General features: G+C 34.3%; 1 protein-coding gene across 4 annotated transcripts in view; it reads left to right on the forward strand.

Moving 5' to 3' along the window:
* The window catches only part of TLK1 (tousled like kinase 1), a 161,161-nt gene that overhangs the window by 88,648 nt on the left and 55,299 nt on the right, over positions 1-17,214 (forward strand). For 2 of the 4 annotated variants that reach the window (XM_032293002.1, XM_032293003.1), the window contains exons 4-10: positions 3,331-3,406; positions 6,341-6,387; positions 8,013-8,108; positions 9,375-9,464; positions 10,696-10,788; positions 14,329-14,439; positions 14,558-14,694. In XM_032293002.1, the coding sequence (XP_032148893.1) occupies positions 3,331-3,406; positions 6,341-6,387; positions 8,013-8,108; positions 9,375-9,464; positions 10,696-10,788; positions 14,329-14,439; positions 14,558-14,694 (650 nt within the window). The remainder of the gene's footprint in view (positions 1-3,330; positions 3,407-6,340; positions 6,388-8,012; positions 8,109-9,374; positions 9,465-10,695; positions 10,789-14,328; positions 14,440-14,557; positions 14,695-17,214) is intronic. The other 2 variants (XM_032293005.1, XM_032293004.1) reach the window with 1 other exon arrangement.

Consider the following 17,214-nt stretch of genomic DNA (forward strand, 5'->3'; position numbering starts at 1 on the left):
GTAGGACAGTTAAGAAAAAAATAGAGACTAAAAGAAAGAAATGACAGCATTATTAGCAAGAACAGTCTTGAAAATGTTCTATATAAAATGTTTGATATATGCAGATTGTATACCTTAAGCAAATACATAGGTGGCCTGGTTGATGTCCTTTGGGTTTCCTCAAGGAAATCATTGGTCATGATCAGTAGCTTTTTTAAAAAAGCTGCTGAACTATTTTTTCAAGGGAAATCCCATCTGGAATCTCAGTATTAAAATAGGAGGTGCTGTGTTTGCAGATTCAGGGTAGAGGTAACATATAGGATATGTCTCTGGTAGGCTTGAGCCTTAACTCAGCCTTCTTTCCCTTCCCTTCTCCTTCTCCTTTAATAACTTTTGGAGCACAACAGTCTTTAATTTAATTTTAGTCCTATCATCCTTTTTTCTTCTCTATAAATTATTCTCTGTTTTAAAGGAGGTAAACTTGTGGCCTTCTTTACTATAATTATAATGCATTTGTTTGCTTTTTTGTTTGTTTTAATGTAATGACATTTTTGCCAGTAAACTGTCCCATACCCCCCACACTGGGAAATTCTGCCTCAGGGGAAAACACCTGCACTAAGTAACCTATATGTTAAACAAGAAAACAAACAACCATAAATATCCTAAAGTGCATATCCAGTGAAGTATTTAACAAATATTACCTCAAATAAGTTTTGAAAATTTATTGTATCTTCCCAGCTCATCCCTCTTTTGGAGATAGCTAATGCATGTTAGCATTTTGATGGTTCTGAGAAGCTTACAGTAAAGAAATCAGATTATGTTTACCCCATTTGAACTCTTCCCCTTTCGCCCCCATTTAGAATATAGCCTTCTCAGCCTATCATTGAACACTAGTTCCTTGGAATATACTTTGGAAAATGGTACAGAACCATTTTGAACATTACATTTTATTTTGTTTTCTTGCTAGAAAATGCTGTTTGCAGTATAACTGTTTCAGAATTATAACATTTTATATGGGTTTTTCCCCCTGTTTTTGCTGGTTCAAAAGCAGCTAGTCAAGATTTAAGATGGAATTTGAATAGGATCCTGCCGTGCTTAAAAAATTAGTATAACACGAAAGTATTCTGAAAGATTATATTTTTCTGACTTTATTTTTTTACATAAGTTAGGAAGGATATGAGTAAATTATTATTTGGGAGTCTTTTATTTTAACGTAGATTTAGGGTTCTTTTGTTTTTGAGATAGAGTCTTGATCTGTCATCCAAACTGGAGTGCAATGGCATGATCTTGGCTCACTGCAACTCTGCCTCCTGGGTTCAAGCAATTCTTGCGCCTCAGCCTCCCAAGTAGCTGGGACTACAGGCACGCGCCACCAAGCCTGGCTAATGTTTATATTTTTAGTAGAGACGGGGTTTTGCCGTGTTGGCCAGGCTGTTATTGAACTCCTGAACTCACGTGATCTGCCTGCCTCAGCCTCCCAAAGTGCTGGGATTATAGGAGTGAATCACCATGCCTGGCTGATTTAGGGTTCTTTATTAAAATGTTAACTTAGAATTTTTAATGTGATATTTTTATTTCTAGGAAAACAGAAGATTATTTTTTGTGTTTGGTAATTTTGACAATGAAACGAAAGTAGTGAACTACCTACCCAAAATTGCTGGTATATCAGTCTACCTACTGAGTAGATGGCCAGTTAGGGTGGATTTCTTAAGACCTCTGGTTTGTGAAGTGAAAACATACAGGCATTTTATTGGGCATATTGAGTTTTATTTATAAACACTAAAATTTTGAAATATTTTTGTATAGTAGATTCATTTAGTTAGTTCTTGATTTAGGGTACAATAGAAAAAGAGCATTTAGATCTTAGAATTGTTAAGAACTGAATTTGATTTGAATCCTGGCTCTGCCATACTGATAGTGCTACCTTGAGTAGTTATTTAATATTTATTCATATATTTATCAAGTAATAACTGTATGCTAGCAGTGGGGTAAGATGGTGAGAGAGGGTGAAGATATCTGTTTTTAAAGAATTCAGAGGCTATTAACAATCAGTCCAACTTCTCTGAATCTGTTATCTTGTTGGCAAAATTGGGGGTGGGAGAATACCCAAGATGGTACTTAGAGAAACAATATGTGTTCAATAAGAATTAGGCTGTGTATTTTTTATTCATATATTTAATCATAGGCCCACTCAGAGACATAAAACTATGGATTAAATCCCTTCTTTGTTGGGGGACCATGATGCTTTAAGAGATTTAAGTTGTTTAGTAAGATTCATTCAGTCAAATTTTCATGGAGCTCCTGTGAAATTCAGGAATTTTTCTGGCACCAGAGGTGCTTTCCAAATTTCTAGAATTTGAAGTCCTGGTGCCATTACCTTGTGCTTTTGCTCTTGGTTGTAATTTTTGATTAAGCATTAAAGGTTGTCAAACTCCAGAAAAATTACTTGTGTTATGAAAATACTTGTTTATATGTTACAGGAACACACATACCATTTGGAACCACAGCCACTATCTAGAGCAGGGAATCTGTGAACGTTTTTGTAAAAGGCTTTATTTGCGTCTTTATGGGCCATTCCAACTCTGATGCAGCTACTCTTCTCTGCCGTTGTAATGTGAAAGCAGCTATAGACAATACCTAAATGAAAGAATGTGGCTGTGTTCCAGTAAAATTTTATTAGGAATACTGGAACTTGAATTTCTTAGAATTCTCACACCACAAAATGTTCTTTTTGTTTTGATTTTTTAAAATTTCAGACATTTAAAAGTGTAAAAACTGTGGTTCGATCATACAAAACGGGTGACCAAACTGATTAGGCCCATGGGCCATGGTTTGCTGATCTGTTATGTAGGGCATAATCCATGAATTGGCTATACTTTTTGGATAGTAATTACCGGCATTTAAGTGAATGGTTTTTAGTAGGGATTACATGTATCAGGGCTTGTGTTCTGCCCCTTTTTCTCATCCAACTTTACTTTTATGCATTAAGTATGCTTGAGTAGTGGGAAGCTAATAGGAAAAACTAACATGATCCCTCCCGCCCCCATCCAGTTAAGCATTTGAGGGGCATCTTGTAAAGGCTAATTACTCTAGGATTTTTCATCTACTTCATGTCATATTCTGTAAATGTGAATATCAGATAATATGTATGAGGTCTTCTCTACTTGGAATTTTAACATTTACACAAAAGGAAGTTTTATCTTTTAAATAAATTGTGTGTAAATAATATATTAACATCGCTTAAGCACTACTGAACACTATTTTTGGTCTTGAAACATGGTTTTATATTAACTGTGACAATTTGGTACATTAAAATTGTCATTTAAAAATCTGTTACCTTGTTTTCTGTAGACACCAGAGAAGAAACAATTGGAATCATCCAGGGGAAGAAAGAGAAAAGCAGAAAACCAGAATGAAAGTAGTCAGGGTAAGCCCACAATATCTTCCTTTAGAATCTTGTAGACACAATTAATTGTTTCATTTTTAACCAATTGGTATTCTAATTGTAAAATAATAATAAGTTGTAAATCTTGGTGTATATACAGGTAGTTAGTGTATAATTACTGCTTTTAGGCTTTTCAGCATTGCCTTTATTGTTTCCATTTGGGTCCTAGAAAGACAAGTATTATATCCAAATCTGGCAAGCATTAACTTAATGACTTTTCATTTTTCATTTTTTGTGTGTATTGTATTGAAATGGCTTGTTTGTGAATTAAAAAACTTTGATCTCACTTTAACAGAACTGTTCAAACTTACTTCCCTCTTTCATTAAAAAAAAGCTATAAAAATAATTATGAGAGACTCTAGTTAAAGCATTATCTTTTTTTTTCCCATGCCTGTTCTTCATCCTTTCTTACATACCTGCCTTTTGTGATATGAGCTAAGAAATTTATTTTAATTAGACTAAATCTCTTATAATGAATAACAAAATAGTACTGTCATTTAGTTTAAGCACTCAAAATTAAATATAATAAATTGGGCTCTTAAATCATGTAGAATGATGACTTTATACATGTTATGTGTGTTGGAGCCAATCTTTAGCCATAAGATCTATGGCTGTGAACCCATGACGTACTGGTTTATATAGGGCACTGGAAGCAAGGAATGTATTTATAACAAATGTCTTTGTGGAAGGAAAGGGTAAGTCATTTTAGGGCCTTTTCTTAGGTGTATTGTATTTTGTATCTCAGTTTACACTGAGCTCCTTTTTGGTCTTAGTGTAGCTCCCCAACTTGAAGTGTAGCTTCAAGTTGTAGTTAGTGGACTTGAAGCTTTATTTATTGTAAAGACAGAATTCTGATAGTTTCAACTGTTCTAAAAACTCAGAAACAAGCCCCCACATAAGATGAGTCTTCTGGGTTGGTTGCACCATGTTTTTTTCTTTGCAGTCTGCCATCTATAGAGTTGTCTGATTATCTTTGTTTTTAGAATGGTTGCCTAAATTGGTTTTGCTCGTTTCACCTTCCTCACTTATATTCACTTTAGAGAGTCTTGCTTTCAGTGTTTTTCTCCCCTTCCTTTGGAGTAAACTTGACTTCAAGTCCAAAGCAGACCTCTCCTCTCATCTTATGCAGGGCTCCCCAACATCCTGGGCTGCCAGTCCTTGGCCTGTTAGGAACTGGGTTATACAGCAGGAGGTGAGCAGTGGGCCAGTGAGCATTACCACCTGAGTTCTGCCTCCTATTAGATCAGCAGCAGCATTAGATTCTCATTGGAGTGTGAACCCTATTGTGAACTGCACATGCAAGGGATCCAGGTTATGCACTCCTTTATGAGAATCTAATGCCTGAAGATCTGAGGTGGAACAGTTTCATCCCAAAACCATCTCCCCAACCTTCCACAGTCTGTAGATAAATTGTCTTACATGAAACTGGTCCCTCGTGCCGAAAAGGTGGGGAGCCACTGATCTTATGAACCAGATTGGCCATTGTGTCCATTCCAAAACTAGTTATGACCAACATAGGTACTATTGCCTTAAAAAAAATCAGGCCATCCTTTAGGTGGATAGTGTCAGAAATTTGAAAAAAGAAAAAAAATCAGGCCTACCTTTGAAACTGGAAAGGGAGTTAACTTCTTAAACATACAGCCTGTATGGAGAAGGGATAATACCTGAACAAAATTGGATTTTTGATAAGGAGACAACGGGACCTGGGAGTGGAAGTTGTATAGGAGTCAGCTTCCTCTGAAGTTACATGTGCTACCTAGGGCGAAGGGTGTTAACAGAACAAAATTTTAATTCAATTAAGGAAAAAGAATTGGGGAAATAGCTTCTGGAGTAGGCAACCAAAACCATCTGTCTTCATTAAAAGATGGCACCTGTTTACAATCTACAGAGAAATTATTCTAGGTAGAGGGGAAATCCCTTTAGTATAAGACCTTTACAATCATCTCTGGCCTCTAAATAAATCTGTGCAAAACTAATGTTCAGAATTTCTAGGTAGCATTGGTAGTCCTGAATACTTGTTTAGTTTTTAAAAATTCTCTCCCCATATAGTTCCAAAAAGGAATTTAAAGTTGTTGAACTTCTAAGAATATTGTTTGTTTACCTCAGTAATGCCTGGCACATAGTAACCACTTAAGAAATATTTGTTGAATAAATAAATGAATGCATGGAATAAGTCAGCAATGAATTGATAAATATATGTATGTTTATATTAAGCAAAGCTTTTGACTTTGTGATGTCACTAGTTGTAACATGAAGAAATAGTATATTCTATATAGTTCCAGCCAAGGATGGCTACCTCTCCCCCAAGAAAACATCTCTAAACATCATATATCTTAGCAAGTTCTTAATTTAAAACTTATAGGACTGATGAAGAGTCCATTTTAGAGCAAAATATTTAATTAAAAAATAGTGTGATCTCTAATGAGCTGGTTTACTTTGTCAGTATGGTCATATATGAGCAGTATTTAAAATCTAGTTTTTAAAAAACTAATTTGGGAATGCTTTTTAGAAAATTAAATTACATTTTACAAAATAGTGTTCCTATTGAAGCATATTACTGTCAGTTTGACAGGAATCATGTTAGAGTTTGTATAACAAGCTGTTTTATTATTGTTTACAGATAAAAGCTAGTTTGTCAGTGATGCAGTCGCCAATTTTCTTATTTACTGATTTGCTTTTCTGAAATTCATAGTTATTAAGCAGTATTAATAATATAATTTTAAAACAGGAGATCAATTACATCATTTATTTATATGACTCTCCAATAACTGGAACTTTTGAAAATCGGCATGTCTCTATTGGAATGTCATTTGATTTTCATATTTGTGAAATTGGTAGCTGATGTCCTGCGGACTCTGAATATTTTTTTGATGCCCATCACTACCCTACTAACATCATGTGCTTCTTATATTTTAGGAAAAAGTATTGGGGGACGTGGCCACAAAATTAGCGACTATTTTGAAGTAAGTTCATTGAGGATTATCTCCAGTTCTCACATTTGTTTATAATAACCTGTATGATAGGCAAAATAGGGATTAGTGTTTCAGTTTACAGATGATGAAACTGAAGACTAGAAATGTAAATTAGCCTACATTGCAATTTTTTGAATTTTTTTTTTTGCTATCAGACCTTGACAGTGACCTTGAGCAATAATGGAACACTAGGCATAAATGGGTTAACCCATTTAAGGCAAATGCTAAATTAAAGAGTAAAGAATAGAACTTGAAGTTTACTGGCTCTCTAATTCAGAATTTTTCTACTGTCAGTACAGAGTTCATCACATCACAGCAACATTTGAGCCCTGTCGATGGAGATTAAATGTTTAACAGAGGCTTGAATCTAAGAGTATGTGAAAACAATACATTTAGATTCTTACACAATCTGGAATGTTGCCTTGCTCCTGTATAGAAACACTTTTGGTTACCAGTTTTAAATTTAAACATTTCTAAATGTAATTATTAAAACAACAAACATGATCTACTCAACTGAAAAATATTTATATTTACTTGAGAGTAAGAGCAGAATTGGCTGATTAAGGGAAGGGCTGAATTAAAAAAAAAATTTTTTTTTTAATCCACCACTGCGTTCTTTTTTTGGGTTTGTAAAATCTACGGTAAAGCAGTTGCTGACCCTGAGATATACCTATTGTTCTTTGGTTGAGGTCAGTCACTTGCTGGTATCATTAATTAAGAACCTTTGCCAAAGGTAAGATCAATTCAAATAAACAAATGTCTCTTGAATGCCTACTATGTGCTGAATTTAATGCTAGGCTCTATTGATAAAATAAGGCAAAATCCCTTGCAGGAAGTTGTTTAATGAATATGCTAGAAAGTCCCTATCTGTGCTGTTCATGTAAGTAAAGTAATTAAACAAGAAATAATGAAGTGGACAATAATCTACACCCCCAGACGAAGTTGGTAGTAGCAAGTTATTTTATTTTCCAATCCTTCATATGGAAACAAGAAATAGGAGAAAAGGTAGTTTATGGAACAGATCAGCTGGCTTCTCTTCATATGCAGCTAAGTCATGCACTTTGTACAAAGGAGTTGATTTTTTAAAGATTTTGTGCTGTTAGAGGGAAGGGACCTGTTGCAATTCTTTTTATATAATGCCATGAACACTTGGATGTCTTGAGAACAATATTCTGTTTTAAATAGTTGATTATGTTCCCTAACGTCTATGTGTAAACATTTTTTAATTTCTTGGGACTAGGGACTGTATGGGTCAATAAACATTTGTAGGGTATCTGTGGTAAGATTTTGGGGGAAAACAAAATGTGTTTATTGTTTTCGAGGAATTTATTTGTCTTTGAGTCAACCAAAATAACAGATTATAGTCAGAATATAGAGTAATAAGGATCTTTATAAAACAGTTTTGTTATGTTCTTGTGATCAGTAGTCTCTCAGTCTTTTAGGTCTTTTAGGACCTGGCTGTAGCTGACCTTAGTTTTTTTTGTTCTGGACCCATTTAAATGACTACTTATGTTAAAATTATGTATATTTAGATTAATTCTTAATGTCATGTCTAAAATAACAACTATCTGAGCCTGCTTTAGTAAATAGTAATGTTTCCTTTTTCTTTTTCTCAGTACCAGGGTGGAAATGGCTCAAGTCCAGTAAGAGGCATACCTCCTGCAATCCGTTCTCCTCAGAATTCACATTCACATTCCACTCCTTCCTCCTCTGTAAGTCATCTTTCAAGTTTTTAATGCATAGTCTTTTGGAAGTTATATACATTGAATAAGTTTTATAATTTGTTTTATTGAGAACTTCTATATAAATTAGTGTTTATCTTTTAATACATTATTTCTGTGGCATGAGTTAAATCCTTTTAAATGATCTGATGCTATTGGAATTTTATTTCTGAAAGTGAGCCTCTTAAAGATTTTCTGAATTAATTATATCCAAGAAGCATTGTTTCTGTAAGAGAATACCTTTTGAGTCTGTGGGACTAACATGAGTACTGTTGTATTAGTCTGTATTCAGTTGTTGATTCCTAATTTGTAACTTTATTAAAATTGAATTTCTTAACCCCTAAAATGATAGCATAATTTCTTTCTGGTAATAAAAGGCACAGGGTATGTAGTTCAGCACAGGAAAAGAATCTTGGATTTAAAATTATCTTAAACTTTTTGGTTTCTTCCTAACATTTTAGATATAGCTCTTTTATATGCATTGTTTTGCATATTGCATTTCGTTTTTTAATTTACTTTCATTGTTTGAAAGTTCAGTATCTAACTAAAAAATTAGTATTGGTATTCAGTAATGTAAAGATGAATTAAAGATTTTTAAAAGTCAGAGTTTCACTTATCTATTCAAGCACCTTATTTTATTTCTTGTGTCCCCTTCTTATCCTTGTCTTTAGATGTACTTGGTTGTGTCTTACTCATTTTGTACCTTGCAGGATGTCACATTGCCATGTATAAAGTAAGGCGTAAGATTCAACAGTAACTTTAAGAGTTATAGTGATAGCATTGATAAAATATTATAATCTGCTTTCAGTGAGGTTTTTTTTGAACTAGTGACCAGATAAACCAAGAAATTCATGAATAAATTGATATTAAACTACATACGGGCATGTATTATTGTCCCTAGTACTACATTTATTTTTTTGAACTATCAATCAATTTTTAATATTTTTCAGAATAATTTATTTGGCTGTATTTTTTTTTTTAAACAATATGAAAACGTTAAGATTTCTTTTATGACACTAGATGTAAGCTCCATGAGGGCAGGGAATATATTGTTGTATTTCTCAGTGGGGCTTATGTAGGAGGTACTTAATGAAAGCTTGTTGAATAAATGGTGATTAAAAGGTTTTAAAAGTCAATTATGTTTCAATTCAGGTGTTATTCTTATAGAAACTTCTTCAGAGATGTTAACTAACTGTTGCTAATTAGAAACCTACTTTTTTTTTCTTGCTAATGTAAAAATGTTAATAATTTTTTTAGGTTCGACCGAATAGCCCTTCTCCTACTGCATTAGCATTTGGGGACCACCCTATTATACAACCAAAGCAGTTATCCTTTAAAATTATTCAGGTAAATGATAATTAAAATGATTTTTCTATGGCTTCTAAGAAACCATTGACTAACTTACTAACAAGGTGTCTGTTGTTTGTTTTATGTGAAGTCATAAAGCAGAATTACATATCAAGAAAGATAACTTACTAAACAAAAACAACAGAATTTGTAGGAGGGAGTGAGAAACTGAAGTATACAATTTACTATGAGCTTTTAAAATGACTGTAACATGTTACTTTTACTGATTCTTTTAGAACTTAATATCCAAGTATATGTAATTGATATTTTGTGAAGGTGCAGTATTTGTTATAAGTGGACATCAAGCTTCTCATTTGACTATGTTTATGTATATACATATATGTGACAAATTATATAAAAATTATTTGAATTATTTGTATATGTTTTATACTTTTATAGTTTGATGAATTTTGATTACTAAGTTTTTCATTATAATTTTTTTACATGTGACAGTTTCTGAATGGCACTTTCTCACACTGGGGTTTGGGAGAGTAGATCTTACTCTTCAACAACCTCAACTTGCAGTTGATTTCCATTAGACTTTATTTGTTAGGTCATGTCCTAACGGTTGTGTATGTATCAAAACCTCTTTCTTTAGATGATCCTGAGGCTAGGATTACAAGTACATTCCTTTCAGCCACTGAGTTGATCATGAAAGGTTTTGCTGCATGAGATGTCCGTCAAAGTACATAAAATTTTAGTTAGAGTAAGTTCAAGGGATCTATTATACACCATAGGGGCTACAGTTAAGAACAGTATTTTGTGTACATGAAAATTGCTACAAGAGTGGATTTTAAGTATTCACACCACAAAAAATGATATATGTTAAATAACTTGATTTAGCCGTTCTGTGATGTATACATATATCAAAACATGATGTTGTATACCATAAATAGATACAATTTTTACTTACCAATTTAAAAAAGATTTTGTAAAATTCAAAAAAATCAACTAGGGGAATGTATAGAAGCAAGCAGTGGATGTATTGAATTGTAATGAGGAATGTCAATGTTCTGAGTAATTGATCTTCTTTAGATGTTTCTTGGTAAGTCTGTAGCATTTGTACACTTGAACTTATTAAAACTGCACTAAAATTTTTTGAGATACACTTTACGTATACACACAAATATATATATTTTTTTGCCTTTTGAATTTGGAGTAAAATCTAGTTTTATGTTTGCTTGAAACAGCATATATAATAGAGATAATAAAATAGCTTCTTTTCGTTTAGACTGATCTCACAATGCTGAAATTAGCAGCATTAGAAAGTAATAAAATCCAGGACCTGGAAAAGAAGGAAGGACGTATAGATGATTTGCTCAGGGTAAGTGATGAGTCGTAGAGGGGAAAAAATTGAATAAATTATTTGGCAACAAAGTATTCAGAAAATACTTAGCATTGTAAAAAAATTCCGTAGCTAGGCTGGGTGTGGTGGGTCACGCCTGTAATCCCGGCCCTTTGGGAGGCCGAGGCTGGTGGATCATGAGGTCAAGAGATCTGGCCAACATGGTGGAAACCCCCCCTCCGTCTCTACTAAAAATACAAAAATTAGCTGAGCGTAGTGGCGTGCGTCTGTAGTCCCAACTACTCAGGAGACTGAGGCAGTAGAACTGCTTGAACCCAGGAGGCAGAGGTTGCAGTGAGCTGAGATTGTACAACTTCACTCCAGCCTGGTGACAGGGCCAGACTCTGTCTCAATCAATCAATCAATAAAATAAAATAAAATTTCTGTAGCTAGAATACAATAAGCTTTTTCTGTTAGTTTGAGTACATGATTGAAAATGCCGGTTTTAATGTGAAATATTTTATTAGATCTTTAATAAATTGGGAATTGAGAAACTGTTGGCAAACTGGAAGTTAATAACATAGGACCAATTAACCTAACACAAATAGCCATTTCATGTTAGCTTTAAAGCTTATTGATTTTATTATATGCCTAGCATCTTATACCATATAGAATGAAGTAACTGCTGCAGTTCTGTAGCATTTTTAATGGAAACTGTTTAAAAATACATCTAGAAGTATACTTACAATATAAGGTTTTTGAAGCAGCAGTTCATACCCCTTGCTTCTCCTTAGACTAGATGAGAAGGGTGAAAGTACTAATGCCTGAACTCTATCTACCCTGAGGGGTTCTGATCAAGTTGATGGCATGATGTAGGTCTTGGACATTGGTAGTTTTAAAGGCTCTCCAGATGATTCTAATTTAAGCCAGCATTGAGAACTACTGGCATAGAAATGCAATAAAACCAACACCTGTGATCCTACTGTATTTGGCAGTACCTTTGAAACATCCAGGGTGTCTTTTTCCTGATCCTGTCATATTTACTCTCTCACACCCATTTACCATTTAACCACTATTTTGTGCCTTGGTGTTTCTTTATGGTTGTATTAAATATGTGCTTACATTCTTAACAATATGTTATTTCAGTTGGTTTTTGAACTTTAAGTGAAATTTTCCTATATGGACCCTTTTGCCCAGCTTGTTTTCAGTGAACATTATATATCAGAGAGTTGTCCACTTTGATGAGTATAACTGTAATTTGTTCATTTCACTGCAATATTGTAAGGTGTTAATATGAGCATGCCATAATTTCTGTATCTTTTCTTTTAGTTGACGTTTTATTTTTATTTTTTCTAATATAAACAATTCTAAGAACATTATTTGTACGTGTCTTCTAGGGCAAATATGAAAAAATTTTTCTATGGTATGTGTTTAGGAAAGACATGACCAGAGTACAGGGCATACATATCTTCCATTTTACTGTATAATACCAGACATTGCTCAGAGATTTTTGGTCTGGTCACTTCTATCCCCCTAAGAGACAGGGTCTTACTCTGTCACCCAGGCTAGAGCACAGTGGGGGGAATCATAGCTCACTGTAGCCTCAAACTCCTGGGCTTAAACAATATTTTCCACCTGAGGTTCCTGAGTAGCTAGGACTATAGGCCCGTGTCATCACTCTGGGCTGATTTTTAAAATTTTTTTGTAGAGCCGGGAGTCTGCAGGCTGACGTTGAACTCCTGGCCTCAAGTGATCCTCCCACCTCAGCCTCCCAAAGTGCTGGGAATACCAGCATGAACCACCGTGCCCAGCTGATGTTTCAGTATAAATTATTAATCCTACTGAAATTGATTTTTGGTATGGCAGGATGTGTAGGGTTTTATTTCAGTTTCTTTCTATATGGATAACCAGTTGTTCATCCCTAAACTGTTTAATTAAAAGCTTATTCTTATACCACCAGCTCTATTTCATAAAATCTTGTTTCCAGTATACAAGTAGATCTATTTCTGTGTTCTGAATCATGTTTCCTTGTTTTATTTGTGTGTCTCTACACAAGTACTGCAGCATCTTTTTATCATGTAGCAGTTGCCTTTGGCTGTTAGTAACAGAGAACATAGCAGTACTTTAAATGAGATAGAAGCTTATTTTTCAAGAGAAGAACAGATGTAGGCAGCTCAGATATTATTACTCCTCAGTATCATATGGTACCTTGTCATTGTTAGTTCATGGCCTATATCTCAAAGGTCACATCAAGATTCAATATATCTGTTAGGGTCACAATTATGATATCTGCATTCTGAGCAGATAACGGGGGAGGGGGAGGGAGTAGAGAACAAAAAGCACAATTCTGTGTGCAGCCTTCTTGTATATCTCATTAAACAACTTCTGCTTGCATCTCATTAACCATCCGTGGCTGCAGGGAGAGCTGGGAAATGTAGGCTTTTGGCTAGGTTGATAGCAATCCAGGATAAAACATTGAATTTCCATTATTAAGGAAGAAGGGACTTCAGTAATCATAATTGTGTAGCATTATATTAAGTCATGATATATGGTTAAACAGATAGCCACTTGTTCATTTTGGCTATTTTTGGCCCTTTGCAGTCTTAGAGAAATTCTAGAATCAGGTTTCAAGTTGCATACATATCATATACACACATGGTTGAGATTTTGTTTGAATTGCTGAGGGTCTGTTGGTGCTATATTCTGTATGCTCTTCCTTGAAAAACAATTTTATTGGGTATCTAATCTTAGGTTGGCAATTATTTTCTCTCAGTACTTTCAAGATAGTATGCCCTTGTCTGTTGGATTCTACCATGGTTGGCCTAGTTTTGTGATTATCAAAGTGTGATCCTCAGATCAGAAGCATCAGTATTAATGGAAAACTTATTAGAAGTGGAAATTTTCAGTTCCTTCCTGAGACCTGACTCAGAAGCTCTGGGAATGGTTCCCAGTAATCTGTTGTAACAAGCCCTATAGGTTATTCTCTTGCCACTGTATTAATCAGATTCATCTATTGATGTTAGAGGCCTCTTCCTGAGCATGTAACTACCTACAAAGTGAATAGAATTAGTATCCTGTTGCTAAGGAAGAATGGTAAGGACAGTTGTTGGGTAGGCAACTTGTGTATGTTATCTATAAATTCAATGGAGAAAGTATTTTGTTAGTTATAAGAGATAGAGGAAAACTCACGTTTATTTTTAAGTGATAGACACTTCACATACCATATTTTAGTTATTTTTAACAAAGTGAGGTAGATTGTATTGCCTCTATTTAGAAATAAGAAAGCTGAACTAAGGTTCGTGTAACTTACTTAACTTAGCCAAAGTTAACCTTAGAGTGTGAATTTGAATGTACGGATATGTATACAAATTTCCCTGTATGTACTTTTCAGTGCATGCTTAAATAACATTTAGCAGTATTATCTCATGGTTAAATAGGCTTTTTTTTTTCTTGTTTCATACTCAGATATTTAATATTATTAATCCTATTTGTATATAATTTATTCAGAACATTAAAAATATTTCTAAGCTTTTCATATTCCCCAGTCTAGACCTTTTGCATTTTCTACTTATGTCATAGGCTAACTGTGATCTCAGACGGCAAATAGATGAACAACAAAAATTACTTGAAAAATATAAAGAACGATTAAATAAATGCATATCAATGAGCAAGAAACTTCTTATTGAAAAGGTAGGTTAAAAGTTGAGTAAATTTTCCCTTCCCCTTCATTAGCCCCTTGTGCTTTATATGCTTTTATAAAATTAATGAATAAAACTGAGTGATCATTTTTTTTTCTCCTTTTTTTCAGAGTACCCAAGAAAAACTGTCAAGCAGAGAGAAGAGTATGCAAGATCGATTACGCCTTGGGCACTTTACAACAGTTAGACATGGCGCTTCATTTACTGAACAGTGGACAGATGGCTTTGCATTTCAGAATCTTGTGAAGTTAGTCATTCTTAACATTTAAAAGTTTTTCGTATTCATTTGGGTTTTCATTACTTTAAAAGATTATAGATTTGTAATTATGTTCTACAATTCCTCACTACGCTGAAATTACAGAATTTAGTACATTTGAAAGGGATATGAAACCAAGAATATTACAGTGTTTGCTTTATTATAGATTTGCTTTAAATCTATTACAGTAGATTTCTTGGTTAATTAGTACTCGTCATAGAGTATAATATGTTATTTTAACTCTGACTTTCCAAAGTATGAACTGAACCTTTAGCTTTACAGATTATATTTTGGGAGAAAAATTGTTGAAAATTTAATTTTCAGTGGAAGAGTTGTGTTTTTTTCCAATTCCTCTCTCCTTATAATATTCAGTACTTGCCTGCTTTCTATGCCTAAGGAAAAAAAAGCTTCTCTTTTTCCTTAGATATAGTAACTCATATCAGTTAAACCAAACATGTGACTTTAGCATTTCTGAGGTAAACTCTATTTATTATTTATTTTAATTTCAACTTTTATATTAGATTCAGGGGACACGTGCAGGTTGTTACAGGGGTATATTGCATGATACTGAGGTTTGGGGTACGATTGAACCCATTACTCAGGTAGTGAGCATAGTACCCAATAGTTTTTCATTCCTTGTCCCATCTCTGCCTCCTTCATCTTTGTAGTCCCCAGTTTCTGTCATTCTCATCTTTGTGTCCCATGTGTCTCCAATGTTTAGCTCCCACTTATACATTAGAATATGTGGTATTTGGTTTTCTGGTGCATTTCTGATCAAACTTTAAAACAAAAATTATAGTTACCATATTCTCTTCATGAGTTCAGATGGTGGTAGATAAGGATTGATTGGCTGTTTATGTGTTAAGTAGTGGTAAATATGCTACTCCTTTTTGGGGGGTGGGAGGTGGAAAATTTCTTTAAACCTGGAAATCAGAGTAATGCCAGCATGAACATCAGCTTTTCCAGAGTATCGAGTTACTTGAAATAGAGGCAGAGCTTGCTTTCACATGGTATCACACCAACATTGCTGTTCAAGCACTGGTTCCTAGGAGTTGCCGCAGAATGGGCTTCTCTCTCAGCAGATTTATTCAACTTTTGTTCAACATAGCTGTGCAAGTTATACCACAGTGAAACAAAGGATAATGTCCCTGTGTTATTAGGGAGTTTGGGTTTTAATTCTGATAATGGGACTTGTTAAAGGTTTACCTATAGTGTACGTGATTGGAATGATATCTACAGTGATAGTTGTAGAATAATAACTGATGGTAATGTGAATGTATTACTAGAAAGAGGATAAATGTTATTGGCAGTTAAGACAGAGTGGTATCCAGATGAAAAGTGATTAAGGCATGAACTAACATATCAACAGTAAAGTGGAAAGCAGGAGAAGATAATTTTTCAGTGTTTTATGAGCAAAAGGCTCTGCTACTAAACCTAGACCTGTAATTGTCCTGCAATGAATAAAAGAGAGGGTTATAGAATTAATATGAATGTTCTAAAATATAAATTCTACCAGTGGTTCCAATTTCACCACTTAACTGTCAAAAAAGATGGCAGGCGCGGTGGCTCATGCCTGTAATCCTAGCACTTTGGGAGGCCGAGGTGGGCGGATCACCTGAGGTCAAGATTTTGATACCAGCCTGGCAAACATGGCAAAATCCCGTTTCTACTGAAAATACAAAAATTAGCCAGGCTTGGTGGTGTGCGCCTGTAATCCCAGCTACTCAGGAAGCTGAGCCATGAGAATTGCTTGAACCTGGGAGGTTGCAGTGAGCTGAGATTATGCCACTGCACTCCAGCCTGGGCAATAGAGCGAGACTGTCTAAAAAAATAACTGTCAAAAAAGAAAATAATTACTTGTATGTCCTGACTGTCACTAATAAGCATTTATTGAGGACCTACTATGTGTATATCAAGCTGTTTATAATCAGTTATAGAACGCAAAGTGGTTAGAAGATGAGATAAATAATTAAATAAAAGATAATAATATTAACCTCTAGTCATCCCTGAATAATCAGCTGTTAATACCTATTCCAGTAATTCTTTACTTTCCATTAATATTTTAATCATTAGTAGTATTACTGCTTATTTGCATTTATACCATCTTGATTGTGCCCTAAAATAGCCTTAAGATTTACTTATTAAAAATTGAAATTTATTCCTGCTTCTAAATGAAAACTGGATTAAAGTCTTGCTCTCACTTTGCCATTCTTGAGATTTTTCTCTACTGTTTTAATCTTCTACCTAGGTTCTTCTTGACGTTTTTTTACTCCTATCATACTCTGCTACTTCCTTACTAGAATCATAGGGAAGGGGATGTGTATAAGGTCAATTCTGCATTGGCCAAGTAGGAGCCCTATAGTTCTCATCTGAGTGGTTGAGGAGAGTAGGGTGTGAAATATTTGACTTGCTCTAAACCTAAGTATCATAACCATGTAGGATTTTTAAATTTTTTATTGGCATAGTGAGGTGACCTGAAAGAGAACATGGTTACTGTTAGAATAAGCTTAA

This window comes from Sapajus apella, unplaced genomic scaffold, assembly GCF_009761245.1.
Source record: "Sapajus apella isolate SASKATOON/1434 unplaced genomic scaffold, GSC_monkey_1.0 scaffold28, whole genome shotgun sequence".
NCBI lineage: Eukaryota > Metazoa > Chordata > Mammalia > Primates > Cebidae > Sapajus > Sapajus apella.